The sequence below is a fragment of the Pinus tabuliformis genome, chromosome X (assembly GCF_031772625.1).
Source record: "Pinus tabuliformis cultivar Carrire ecotype Pingquan chromosome X, CPIR1, whole genome shotgun sequence".
Taxonomy (NCBI): domain Eukaryota; kingdom Viridiplantae; phylum Streptophyta; class Pinopsida; order Pinales; family Pinaceae; genus Pinus; species Pinus tabuliformis.
In genome coordinates, this window is record NC_142308.1 from 417,637,648 (window position 1) to 417,651,205 (window position 13,558).

The window sequence follows — 13,558 nt, forward strand, 5'->3', positions numbered from 1 at the left end:
GGGATATATGTGAATCCCTTTCTTATTGAGAGGAAGCGTTGAAAATTGCAACAAGAAATGTTGAAAATAACATCAAGAAAACCCTAATTTAATTTTGTCCTTGAATTAAATTGGGAATAAAATTGTAATTCCACATCTCATGACAACTTGTAATAGTTAACTAAGTTAATTTGACTTAGTTGGATCAGTTAATTCAATTTCAGGGTCTAACTAAATTCATGTAGAGTGTCTCCTACAATTAGGAGCACTAGTTGAATTTATTTTGAATTGTAATTATTTAATTTAGTTTAACTGAGTTAAAGTCAGTTAAACTAGTTCCAACTGATTGAGGAATTAGTGGGAGGTCTAGTAGTGGGGTGCAGTCTACAGTAGTGGGGTGTAACTTGCAGTAGTGAGGTGTAACTTGTCGAACAATGGGGTGATGCCTGTAGTGCAGTGTGTTGTTGCCTGCAACGATCAACCAGTGAACTAAAGATTCACTCATAATTAACTCATGCATGTCAAATCATAGAAAGACCTAGTTGATATTCGAGTTCGGAGACAATGTACTATCGGTTGTAAAATCATCTAATTAAATAGATGGTGCATGCAGTCATAAGAAGACCTAAAACAAATCGTTCCTTAATTAGAAAACTCGCTAATTTTAACCATTCGAATTCCCTTTAAAAGGAGGAATGAAGGCACAAGTTTAATCATTGTTTTGGTGATCACAAGTTGGTGAGACCAAGCAATAGGAAGCATAAGTTTATGCATGGATCTTGTGAGGGAAAGGAAGTAGGAGCTTGGAAGGCTAGGAATTTGGCTAAGTATTGGTCAAAGGTAGTCAGTCAGGCAGAGGATAGAAAATACTTGTGCAGGGTGAGCTCAAAGTTGAGCAAAGCATATTGTATTCATCCAAGTCTTATCTAGGAAGTCGTGAGACAGATAGGGATAGTGCAGAGGTTTTTCGGGCTTGAGAAAAGAATTTTAATTTCTCATATTTTTTAACTAATGCAATATACAAATAGCAGGGGTTTTTGGTTGTGGCTTTCCCAGAAAATGATTGTGTTGTTTTTTATTGAATTCTTTCTCTTATATTATTCGTGATTTTGTGATCATTTAATTGTTTCCGTTGATGAGTGTAGTAAATTCAAGTCTATTTTTTTAGCATATTACAATTAGCAATTTGAATCTACAAGGAAAACCTCATGTTGGATGTTATTGTTTAAAATCCCTATGAAGACATCAATCCGGTGCTCCTCTGGAATATTAGTTACCTTGATATTCAATTTTTAAAAATCCTCAACGTGCTCCACCATTGAAATCTTTTATTTGAGATTTATAAATTGGCTAAATAAGGTGTTTCTCTTTGTATCCTCATAATGTGAAATCATTTCCTTTGTTAAAATTGACCAAGTGACAAGTGGTTTACAAGAAAAAAATCATCGATACCATACAAACTGATTGGGTTCTACATATAAAGATGTAATTTGTGTTTTTGTGTGTGTTGCACATCATGTAGATCAAAATATTTTTCCATTTGTAGTATCCATGTTACTGGACCATTTCCATCAAAATCCCTCATATCGATATTTGGAATGTGGTTGGTCTTCAATCCAAAGATAGAGTCTCTAAAATCATGACTAAAATTCATTTTGCTCTCATCATGGGTTTCATGCAATACCTTCTCGCCATTAGGAAGCATTTCTTGTAGCAACTTTGTTAAACCTTTCTTTAAACCTTCCATGTCTGATTTTAATCCATCCTTCAAACCTTCCATGTCTGATTTTAATCCATCCTTCAAACCTTCCATGTCTACTTTTAATCCATCCTTCAAACTTTCCATGTTTGATTTTAAATCACTCTTTAAACCATCCATCTTACCTTCCATTTCATTTTTTGTCACTCTTTACAAGAGCAAAATTTGTTTAACTTGGTCACATAATGTTGATATATCATGTTGCATTTCTTCCTCTTCTTCACGTGTCATAGTAGAGCTTTCTGGTTTCTTATAGGGAGAATCCTTTTTTTTTTGTTTCAAGGCATATTGGAACCAAATAATGATATCTATGCTTTACTATGCCCTTTGAAAACTTATGCAAATTTAAAAAAAAAATACACACCTATTTCTTCTTGCTTTTTGGAGCTCGATATTAAAACGGTTGTATCTCTGAAATTTTGCCCTTCCAAGGTCTAAAATTTGGACATGTGGTAACACTTTGAGTATTCTTTCCAATTCCACAAGTCAGATCGAGATTCTTCAATATTAATTTATTCCAAATCTTCCATGGTGACCCTAATTATGGAATAATTTAGTAGATCAAACTTGTACAGGATGTCGCGTGTCATTGTTTCAACCTTTGGCCCTGAAATTGATACAAAAGAAGCTGAATTTTGTGCACTTTGAATCACTTTTTACATAATTCAAATCCGATTCCTGAGAAGAAAGTTATGACGATTTTCCTTAGGTCACATGTTTGAGACTGAATTCTGGAGCATGCAAAAACTCTAACTTCTTTCAACCATATCTCATAAAATATAGTGAACCAAGATCTAAAATTTATACAAAAAGTTCACCAATATTTCTGCTACACATGGTAGAAATTTTAGCTTCAGAAGCTTCATAAAAAAAGTTATAGCGAAAATGCCAAGATGACCTATTTGAAGAAGCGAAACCCTAGAATCCAAAGCTCTGATACCAAAAGTTATGCAACCATCTCAAAAAACAAAAGAAAAGATAGATCAACGACTTGAAAAATAGTCTCTTTGAGTGGGAAACCTCCTTTACATCACATAAATGAACAATTATTGGGCAAAGACCTCCTTGGTATATATAGGAGTCTAAGATGTCACAACATAATCAAAGCCTACATAACAATAATAATGTAAGAGCACAAGAATAACAATAAGGGAACTACACTAACAATAACAATAAGGGGGCTACACTAACAATAACAATAAGGGGGCTACACTAATATTATAGGGACCTAACACAAAAATTATTGATTACTGGTAGCATCAATTGAAGGAGATAGTGTGGCATTGATGACGGATAAGAGCACTATAACCAAGAATAGATGAAGTTCTCAAAGAGGTGAGCTAGGTAACTATACAGCCAAAAGAGCAAGGAGTGCTTAGAAGAAGGAGGTTCTAGTGGAGAGAACCATTGAAACACAAACATGATGATCTAATAGGTCAATGGAGAAGGTTTGTTACATAGGCTTGACCGTAGCTCGTAGTGGGCCAAAGGGATCTCACAAAGGGAAAAGGAAGATGACTACTAATAGTCATAGAAAAGGTTCAAGGGTAAGTCACAGAAGGATGAGCGATGAGGACTTTGATAGAGAATATATTGATATGAAATTACAATTGAGTGCACTAATAGAGTTGCTACAGGAAGGTGAGGAAGACCAAAGGTGTGGATGGATTCTACAAAGGAAGATGAAGTGGCACATGTTGCAAGTGAAGTTGAAGCACAGGTTGAATGTTCAATTTAGGAATGAAGAATTTAAGGTAGTAGAGATGAAAATTCACTATTGTGAACTGGAACAAGGACCAAATCTTGGTGAAGATGAGGATGGAAGAGTTGATCAGATCCAATAATCTCATGTTTTTAAACTAATGAAATTTGTGTGAATGTAGGTTTTGCATAACATGGACAACCATGGGAAACTGTCACCCAGATACGGTAGGACAATTCCAAGGACCCATTAATATATTAAACAATGAGGAATTGGCTCAAGAAAATAGCCAAAAAAATGACAAGGATGAAGAGCAGCATTTAGGAGCAATGGTCATGAAAGATGCTAAAGAGTCAAAGTTATTGAGAGAACAAGAGGAAAAAGAAGAGATTTCATCCAATGAGAGGAAATGTTCACAAATACTAGATGGACAAGAGATTCCTAAACATCTAAAGAGGAAGAGATGATTTTCAACAATCAAACTGATATGGTGTATGCAAGAAAGCGTAAACCTGAAAATGGACAACTTCCAAACGTTTTCATGAAAAAAGAAGAGAAATAATTAAAATTCAACCAAAAGTTTGAAGGAATTAAAGACAACATTATGAAAACATAATTAAATTATAAAAATTAATGCTACTAGCATTCAACCATTTGCTAGAAAACTATTAATGCTACCAACATTCAACCACTTCCTCAAACTCTACACTCATTGTTACAGAAATTCCAATATTTCCTTTAACTTTAAATTGTAAAATCATGATTCCTATGACTCAACAATTAGTTTAATTTGAATCCTCAATCTATTGGAATGTACAAAAAACATAAAAACGCTTCACCTTTCATGATTCAAATTGTAGGATTGCCCAATGCATTTCAACTTGAGTCTCCAAGTGACCTCGATTTTCCAAGGAAATCAAGTCTCTAATGTGGTTCCGAATCAACGACCAAAAATTCTCACCTCAACTCAATCTCTGAAGATTGATCATCTCATTTCCCAATGCAATTTCTCTCAACAATATAATTTCCAAATCTCAACATTTTGCAATGCCTTGGTCACCATTTCTTGCTAATTTTGCTTCATTACCAACACCCCCTTCTCAAGCTCGATTCCACCATTTGAATTTATTGTTCAATGCTTCCTCAAATTTATGTTCCCTTATTCTTGAGAACAACTATTTCATTTCCATTATCACATCATGTTCATTAAATCCATTAAATCAATATTTCCCTTTCGACATTTTCAATGCAAGGGATGGACAAGAACAATCCATCATTCAACAGTTTGTTGTTGATAGCTCTTTTCCTGCAACTACCCAAAATATTTAATCTTGTAATAACACAAATAGGAAATAAAGTTTTCAACTACCGAAAATGATAAATTACTACACCATTATAGTTTGATACATTTCAACCCAACAATTATAACTCAAAGATGTTGATTTCATAACCGAATTCAAGCCAAGCACATCGATTCCAAACCTCAGAGGATATGCAAACCCTTCTACATAGAAACTTGTGTTCTTATAACCATTGACTAACAAAAACCACAACCACTTATTAATCCATAACAAACCATTATAGGAATCACATACTACTTGAAAATCCTACAATCATATTCCATCACATGACTATGTACAATATATAGAATTTGAATACACAAAATCTTTATAAATAATGGCATTCAACCCAACAATTATAATGTAGAGATACTGATTTCATAGCCGAATTCAAGCCAAACACATCAATTCCAAACCTTGAAGGATATGCAAACCCTTCTACATATGCATTAATTCATCCATAACAAAGCATTATAGGAATTAGGAATCACATACTACTTGAAAATCCTACATTCACATTCCATCACAAGGCTATGTACAATATATAGAATTTGAATACACCAAATCTTTATAAATAATAGCATGATTCATACAAAGATTGGTGTGCTTGCCCATCCCTCTCTCTACTCTCCTATGTCTCTTTTTTATGCCCATAGGCAAACAAACATAAAGAAGCAATCTAAACTATCAATTCGTCCAGATCCTAATCAAACTCCAAAACATTAGCCTACCTATCCCCGGGATATCTCAAATCCATGAATCTTGCTAACAATCGCAAATTCAAAACACTAAGCTAATAACTCACCATTATCTCGATCCTTATAGAATTTAAAAAGACGTAGAAAATTCGCAAATTCAAAACACTAAGCTAACAACTCACCATTATCTCGATTGTTCTAGAATTTAAAAAAGACATACAAAATTCAAATACCCCTCGAGTTTTATCTTTCACAAACTTTGATGACTTTGGAAGAGAGATGCTCCTACATCAAATTCTAATCTTTGGTTTTTTATAGTCTAGACAAATATTGAGAGTAGATATTTTATTCAATTTTGAAGGAACAAACAAAAATTTTTAGTCCATATTGAAAATAACATGTATATTTCTTATGGAGTATAATGAATTTTTTCTTCTGAAAATAATTAACAAGTTTGAGAATTCCTATTCTATATAAACTTCTTTTTACTCCACTGGAGAAGCACTTACATGTATAGGGGATATTCCCTCTTTTAAAGCTTTTTGTGATGCACTTACATGTCTAGGGGATATTCCCTTACATCGATCAAGAGTGCAAGTACATCTAATCTTAGTGCTACAATAGAAGCCAGGTCTTTAGCATCCAAATAATTAACATCAAGTAAAACAGTAGGGCCAAACTTTCTTAGCCAACTCTTACTCATGACTAGTGATAAAGGAACTAAATCAGAAGGAAATAAGACTAAGAGACATTGTATTTTTTGTGGAAAAGATGATCATATGAAGTCTAGATATTTTCAAGAGAATGAAATCATTGGAAATGGAAATGAAGAAAAAACAACATCAATCTTGACCCTCCTAACCTTTTTTTCTCATGGACATGCTCTTTATGCTTCTAGATTTTATTTAGTGCCACATCTATTTCTAATGAGTGGCTTATTGATCCTAGTGAATCTTCTACTCTTAATAAATATAACACCAAACAAATATTTGTTGGTGATGATAGATATCTAATTTTTGCAAGGTCTATAACAACTTCTCTATAGGATGGCCACTTCAATGATGTATAATGTATTTTCTACTCTTAATAAATGAAACACCAAACAAATATTTGTTGGTGATGATAGATCTCTAATTTTTGCAAGGTCTATAATAACTTCTCTATATGATGGCCACTTTAATGATGTATCATGTATCTTAATAATGTAACACCAAACAAATATTTGTTGGTGATGATAGATCTTTAATTTTTGGAAGGTCTAGAATAGTTTCAATATATGATGGCCTTTACTACAACATTTATTTAATGTATTAAAAATTTCAAAAGAAATTCATAAAAGTCATGTACAACTTTGAACTATGATAAGAATATGGAAGTTTAGAGATTAGTAATAGAAATGTAATTCACTCAATATCTAAGAAATAATAAGGGGTTTTAGTGTTAAAATGTTGATTATATAGGGTTTAATAATAAAAGTATGGATGCTATATCTCGTGCATTATTGGTTAAAAGAGTCAATGTTTGACTTTAGAAGTGATAGCCTTGGTGTTGGTTATTTTGAATTTAGAAGTGATAGCCTTGGTGTCCGTTATTTTGGAAACATCCACTCTAGAATTACAGCATTCACATTCAATGGATTTTTATTTACTCAAATTACAACATTTGCAACCAAATCATTAGGACATCCAATGAAATTTTTTTGCATCTAGGATTAAAACATTTGCATCCATTCATTTAGGATTAAGCATAGTTTTAAATCATAATGATACTTAAAACCATTTATCCAAGGTTTTGGGATATGAGATGCAAGATCACAAAACTTTTCCACAAAATTTCTCTATATCTAATTGGCTGAGGATTTATAAACTAATGTTTCAAATTGGTGAGTTGATATCATCAACAACTAAGGAAAAGAAATCTAATTATCAAACATAGAAGCAAAGTGTTTCTACTTAATATATGACCAATGTGACAGAGAAATTGATTTTGTTAAAGGAATTAAAAAACATTGTCCTACATTATTGTTTAACTTTTAAAACACATAAGTTTCTACTTACCATATGACCAATGTAACAAAGAAATTGATTTTGTTAAAGAAATTAAAAGACATTGCCCTACATTATTGTTTAATTTTTAAAACATATAAGTTTCAAAAATGATTTTTGAATTATATAAGTTTATCCATACATTAACAAAATGATTTACAATACAAAAAAAACAAGTTCATATTAATTTGATACTAATTTTGTTTCTCAAAATAATATTGATTTTTTTTGTATTCAAGCTTCTGTGATTCATAATGAATTAAACAAAGTCTTTCAGTAGAAACAAAGTCTTTCAGTAGAAATCACAAGAGAGAATGGCAAAGGCTTAAATAGAAAATAGAGAAAGCTTAAATAGAAAATAGAGAGCAATGTAGAGACATAATTTACAGCTATAATGAATTAAACAAAGTCTTTCAGTAGAAACAAAGTCTTTCAGTAGAAATCACAAGAGAGAATGGCAAAGGCTTAAATAGAAAATAGAGAAAGCTTAAATAGAAAATAGAGAGCAATGTAGAGACATAATTTACAGCTATAAGCAAACCATGGCAAAAGCTTAAATAGAGAGGTAATAGAGAGCAATGTATGGCAAAAGCTTAAATAGAGAGGTAATAGAGAGCAATGTATGGCAAAAGCTTAAATAGAGAGGTAAAAGTTTAAGAGAGGATTACCATGGCAAAAGCTTAAATAGAGAGCAATGTATGGCAAAAGCTTAAACAGAGAGGTAATAGAGAGCAATGTATGGCAAAAGAACCAACAAGTGTGGTTCATCATCATCATTAGGAACCATGGCAAAAGCTTAAATAGAGAGCAATGTATGGCAAAAGCTTAAATAGAGAGGTAATAGAGAGCAATGACAATGCAGGCTATAGGATATTAGTTTATTAATTTATTAAAATTAAATAATATTTAAATTAAATAAAAAGCAATGTAGAGACATAATTTCAAGTAAGAGCGATATTTGAATAATAATGTTTAAATTACAATATTAATTCATTAATATATTAAAAACAAATATTATTAAGTATTAAATTTGAACAATAATGTTTAAATTATAATATTAACAATAAAGCAATGTAGAGACATAATTTCAAGTAAGAGCAATATTTGAATAATAATGTTTAAGTTACAATATTAATTCATTAATATATTAAAAACAAATATTATTAAGTATTAAATTTGAACAATAATGTTTAAATTATAGAGACATAATTTCAAGAGCGAGCGATATTTGAATAATAATGTTTAAATTACAATATTAATTCATTAATATATTAAAAACAAATATTATTAAGTATTAAATTTGAACAATAATGTTTAAATTATAATATTAACAATAAAGCAATGTAGAGACATAATAATAATGTTTAAATTACAATATTAATTCATTAATATATTAAAAACAAATATTATTAAGTATTAAATTTGAACAATAATGTTTAAATTATAATATTAACAATAAAGCAATGTAGAGACATAATTTCAAGTAAGAGCGATATTTGAATAATAATGTTTAAATTACAATATTAATTCATTAATATATTAAAAACAAATATTATTAAGTATTAAATTTGAACAATAATGTTTAAATTATAATATTAATTCATCCACTAATTTTTGAAAATAGGAAAATAGGTAATTAATTTATAAAACCAAATAAAAATAATATTTAAATAATAATATTAGTTTATTAATTTATTAAAATATAAGGGTTTAGTTTTTGAAAAATATTTAAATAATGATATTATTTCATTAATTTATTAAAAATATTAATAAGTAACAGCTAAAAAAATTAAAAGAAAAAAACATTGCCCTACATTATTATTTAACTTTTAAAACATATAAGTTTCAAAAATGGATTTTAAATTATATAAATTTATCCCTACATTACCAAAATCTTTACAATTACACAACAAGAAAAAAGAAAAAAAAAAGGTACATATTAATTTGAGACTCGTTTTGTTTCTCAAGATTGTTTCTCAAGATAATATGCGAGAAGTGTATACATGGAAAAATGCATATTATTTAGCCTGCACAAAAATAAATTGTAACACTTTTTTAATTATAATCATCCACCATAATCAATCCTATAATTTCACAATTTCCAAATTAATTTGTCATTATTATAGTATATCATGAATTAATCAAAATTACAACATTATAATATAAATTAACAATAACGACTTTTCAAAATGACAAAAAAATCCCAATATAAATTCTTCATAACCATCACAATTCTTATATAGTGCTAAAGTTTTAATATGGCTCTCCGAGCACTTTTATTTATTCAATACAGGACACCTCACTCTCTACGTATTAAAGAATAAAGCCGATTCACCGCACAATATGTAACAAACTCCGGAAAACTTGAAGATATTATTATGGACTTCCTATATACCATTTAATGACCAATCACGTTAATCACACATCTCAAACTCTCTCCTTTAATCATGTAATCAAATGCCTTGTTGATATCGGCAAATGAAACCTCATGTGTAATAAATTTCTCCAGTTCAAGCTTCTGCAAACCAAGCATAAACCAGGGAAGGAAGTTAGATCAAAAGCCTAATTAAAGACTAGTACTTCAGCTCAAGGAAAAGAAATCAGCAGGCATGGTGTGAGAGGGATATTTCTATCAGAAAATCTAAGCAGATGAAGAGATCATGATGGTTTCAGATAAGTCTTACCTTAGACAAATACAATTCTACAAGGCCTGGCAAATCGGAACGGGGCTTATAGTTTCCAAAGAAAGTTCCTTTCAATGTCCTTTCGTTAAGAAAATTCACAGGGCCGGTTGCAAAGACTGCGTCTGAATGAGGAACACCCACTAAAACGGCTACACCCCAACCCTGAACAACAAACACATACCCATTTGATCAGTATATGCATAGTAGCTAAAACTGAGCGTATATTTACAATTTCAGAAGAAAGGGAAGGGAAGGCAGAGTAAATACATCATGGCAGGATTCGAAGGCTTGAATCATGGCCTTGACATTCCCTGTGCACTCGATGCTGTAGTCCACCCCTCCATCAGTTTTCTCGGCAATAACCTGATAAGCTCCCAGAATTTAGTTTTAGTTTAAAACATTTCTCCGAATACAACACAACTGAATTCAGCTTTAACATAAATTATTTTACAGATCTATTAAGCACCCACAATTAGCATAATAAATGTTTAAAGATACAAAGATCAAACTACAGATCTATGTCGCACAAACAAGGATTAAAAGTTTGCACAAAAGCTCATCCCACCAGGATAGAGCATACTGCTCCCCTACCGAGGGCGGAGAAGTTTCTCCTGATGCAATGATTCATACTACTAGGCAAAGAATGTCCATTAATATAAGAGAAGTTAAAGATCCCAAAAAGAGAAGTTAAAAATCATTTTAGGCAGACTAACCAATCTGTTGAATAGGCTTCTCATGGTCCAGTGGGTTTATAAATTCCGTTACACCAAAGAGTTTTGCTGAAAAAGGATACAATTCAGGAAATTATTCAAACAACGAATTAGAAAGGAAATTCTCCAGTCAACATATATAAGCAGGTTATCCAATAATGAAAATGGGCAATTTACAACCTTTTTCAAATCTGTCACTGTTTAAATCGATTCCAATTATTCGAGAAGCTCCTGCAATTCTTGCCCCTTCAGCAGCCTGCGTAGTTAAGCCCAGATCAGATTTCTAACAGAAAACTAAACAGTAAACACATATTGATCCCCAAAAAATTCACGAATGGAACTGAGATTTACTTACAGAGAGCCCAACACCCCCAAGGCCAAATATTGCTACAGTTGAACCCTTCTTGGGTTTGGCTACATTCAAAGTCGCACCCATCCCTGATTCCACAACAAAATGAATTTTAAATAAGAATTTCAATCAAGGAAACGACCATGGACAATTTTATTAACAGTCCAGCAACCCAAACTTTAAGAATTGAATTACCCACTTTACAAAACTATGTCGATCATATCATTTTGATCTTTGTTTCAGAATCAGCAGCAAAAGTTTAACAAAATCAGGAGATTTACCTGTTGATACCCCACAACTCAGAATACAGACTTTGTCGAGAGGAGCCGCTGGATTTATCTTGGCCACACTACCTACATGCGAAACTGTATACTCGCTGAAGGTGGATGTGCCAAGAAAGTGGTAAATCGGTTTACCATTGATTGAAAACCTTGACTTCCCATCATTGATCATAACCCCTCTGTCAGTGTTAATTCTTAGAAGATCACACATGTTACTCTCCTCTGACTTGCAGTGTCTGCATTCTCCACATTCTCCAGTAAATACGGGAAGCACACTGTCACCCGCTTTGAGGTCAGTCACCCCTTCTCCAACACTCTCAACAACTCTGTATCAACCAACCTATGATTAGTCAGCAATAAATCACCTGGAAATTCTTCTCCCTTTTTCCCCTTTAAAACTCTAAACGCCTGCTACTATGAATAAATAATTTCTTTGAATAATACAGAGTCCATGGGCAAGAACAGAGTGCATACCCAGCTGCTTCATGTCCTAAGATGCGGGGAAAGAGAGGTTTTTGGCCCTGTCAACAAGCAGTAACAGTAAAAAACAAAATATAATGAATAATGTAATTTAATGGTATAAAGAGAAGTCAATGTGTTATACAGTGCAGTAGGAGATGTGCAACATCCATACTTAAGTTCTTCTCTATGTTTAATAAGTTTAGTTCTGATGATTATTTATAGCATACCTTTGCATCCCAGAAATAAAGATCTGTATGACACATGGCAGTATAATGAATTTTGATTCTGACTTCCATTGCCTGTGGGGGAGCCACTTCCACTTCTTCAATCTTCAAAGGCTCCCCTGCTTCCCATACAACAGCAGCTACAATAAACATACAAATCAAAATATCAGAGGTGTAAACATAAACATACATAGGATTACTCAGACCTAAAAATGATTAACCCTGAATCAGATAAATTCAGATTAACCCTGAAAATTGATCTTGCACTGATATAATATATACGAATTAGAAATACTATAAATCCAGATTAACCCTAAAAATTGATCTTGCACTGAAGTAATATATATGAATTATAATGTGGACATCGCTGTGAATTAATTATTACCTTTGCATTTGATAACCTGGCCTGCAGTAGAGCTCGCCATTTTTCTTTCTGCCCAAACTGTATTTTCTTGCTATTGTAATAATTATATTGAACAAACAAACCCTTGGCCTTAGAGTTGGTGTTGAAGGCAAAAATCCTTTCTGAATTTATATCCCACTGCCTGTGAAATAGTTACACTCGATTGCGGTAAACGCGTTACGAAATCCCGCATCGCGATTATATTGGCAATGACCATGGGCGTCTCCCTGTCATTCCACAGATGGATTTGATCTCCCATGTCATTCCACAGATGGATTTGATTTTTTGAAGCCATGGAAAGCGCGGAAACCACCCTACTTAGCCTGATACTAGCGGCCATGGCTACGTGGATTATGTACGGGGAGGGAGAGTTAGTTTTGCCTACAAAACCCCATAACGACTCTACAGTTTGTTGCAGAGTGGGGCATAACGACTTTTACACTTTTGAAGTATCGACACCTGGGAAATTAAAAGAAGTCTTATTTTAATTTAAAAATGGATTGTTTTAGGTAAAGTAAAAATTTAAATATGAAAGTGAATTTTTAGTCCTGTGATATTGATAAGCTATAATATTATAAGAAAGTTTATTTATAAACTAAAAATTTTTATGATAAAATTGGGGTGAATCTATGTGATTATATATATACTAATAATAATTGAGTGGATGTTTATAAGGCAGTGAGAGGATGCTATGTTAAGGCACTCCATGGTGAAAAGGTCATTAGTTTGAAACTCCATGGGCAAAAAACCAACACTCAAGCCACAATTTAGATGTGGCAGTCATCTAAAAAGTCACATTACCTAACAAACAAAAAATAATAATAATTTTGCTGCAACCTAGTATGGAAAAGATGTTGTAATGTTTTGTTATGTAAGCTTTTGACTCATCAAATTACATAAAAATAAAATAAAATTTTATAAA

At 32.0% G+C, this 13,558-nt stretch overlaps 1 protein-coding gene across 1 annotated transcript; it reads right to left on the bottom strand.

The window, feature by feature from the left end:
* Positions 1-9,706: 9,706 nt before the first annotated feature.
* On the bottom strand, positions 9,707-12,986 carry LOC149140324 (alcohol dehydrogenase-like). Its single transcript, XM_089450733.1, has 10 exons — positions 12,619-12,986; positions 12,237-12,373; positions 12,022-12,068; positions 11,548-11,873; positions 11,273-11,355; positions 11,098-11,173; positions 10,921-10,986; positions 10,475-10,578; positions 10,208-10,369; positions 9,707-10,041 (listed from the first exon to the last, which is right to left on the bottom strand). The coding sequence occupies exons 1-10, from the start codon at positions 12,656-12,658 to the stop codon at positions 9,922-9,924; spliced, it is 1,161 nt and encodes a 386-aa protein (XP_089306859.1). The 5' UTR covers positions 12,659-12,986; the 3' UTR covers positions 9,707-9,921.
* Between the last annotated feature and the right edge of the window lie 572 nt (positions 12,987-13,558).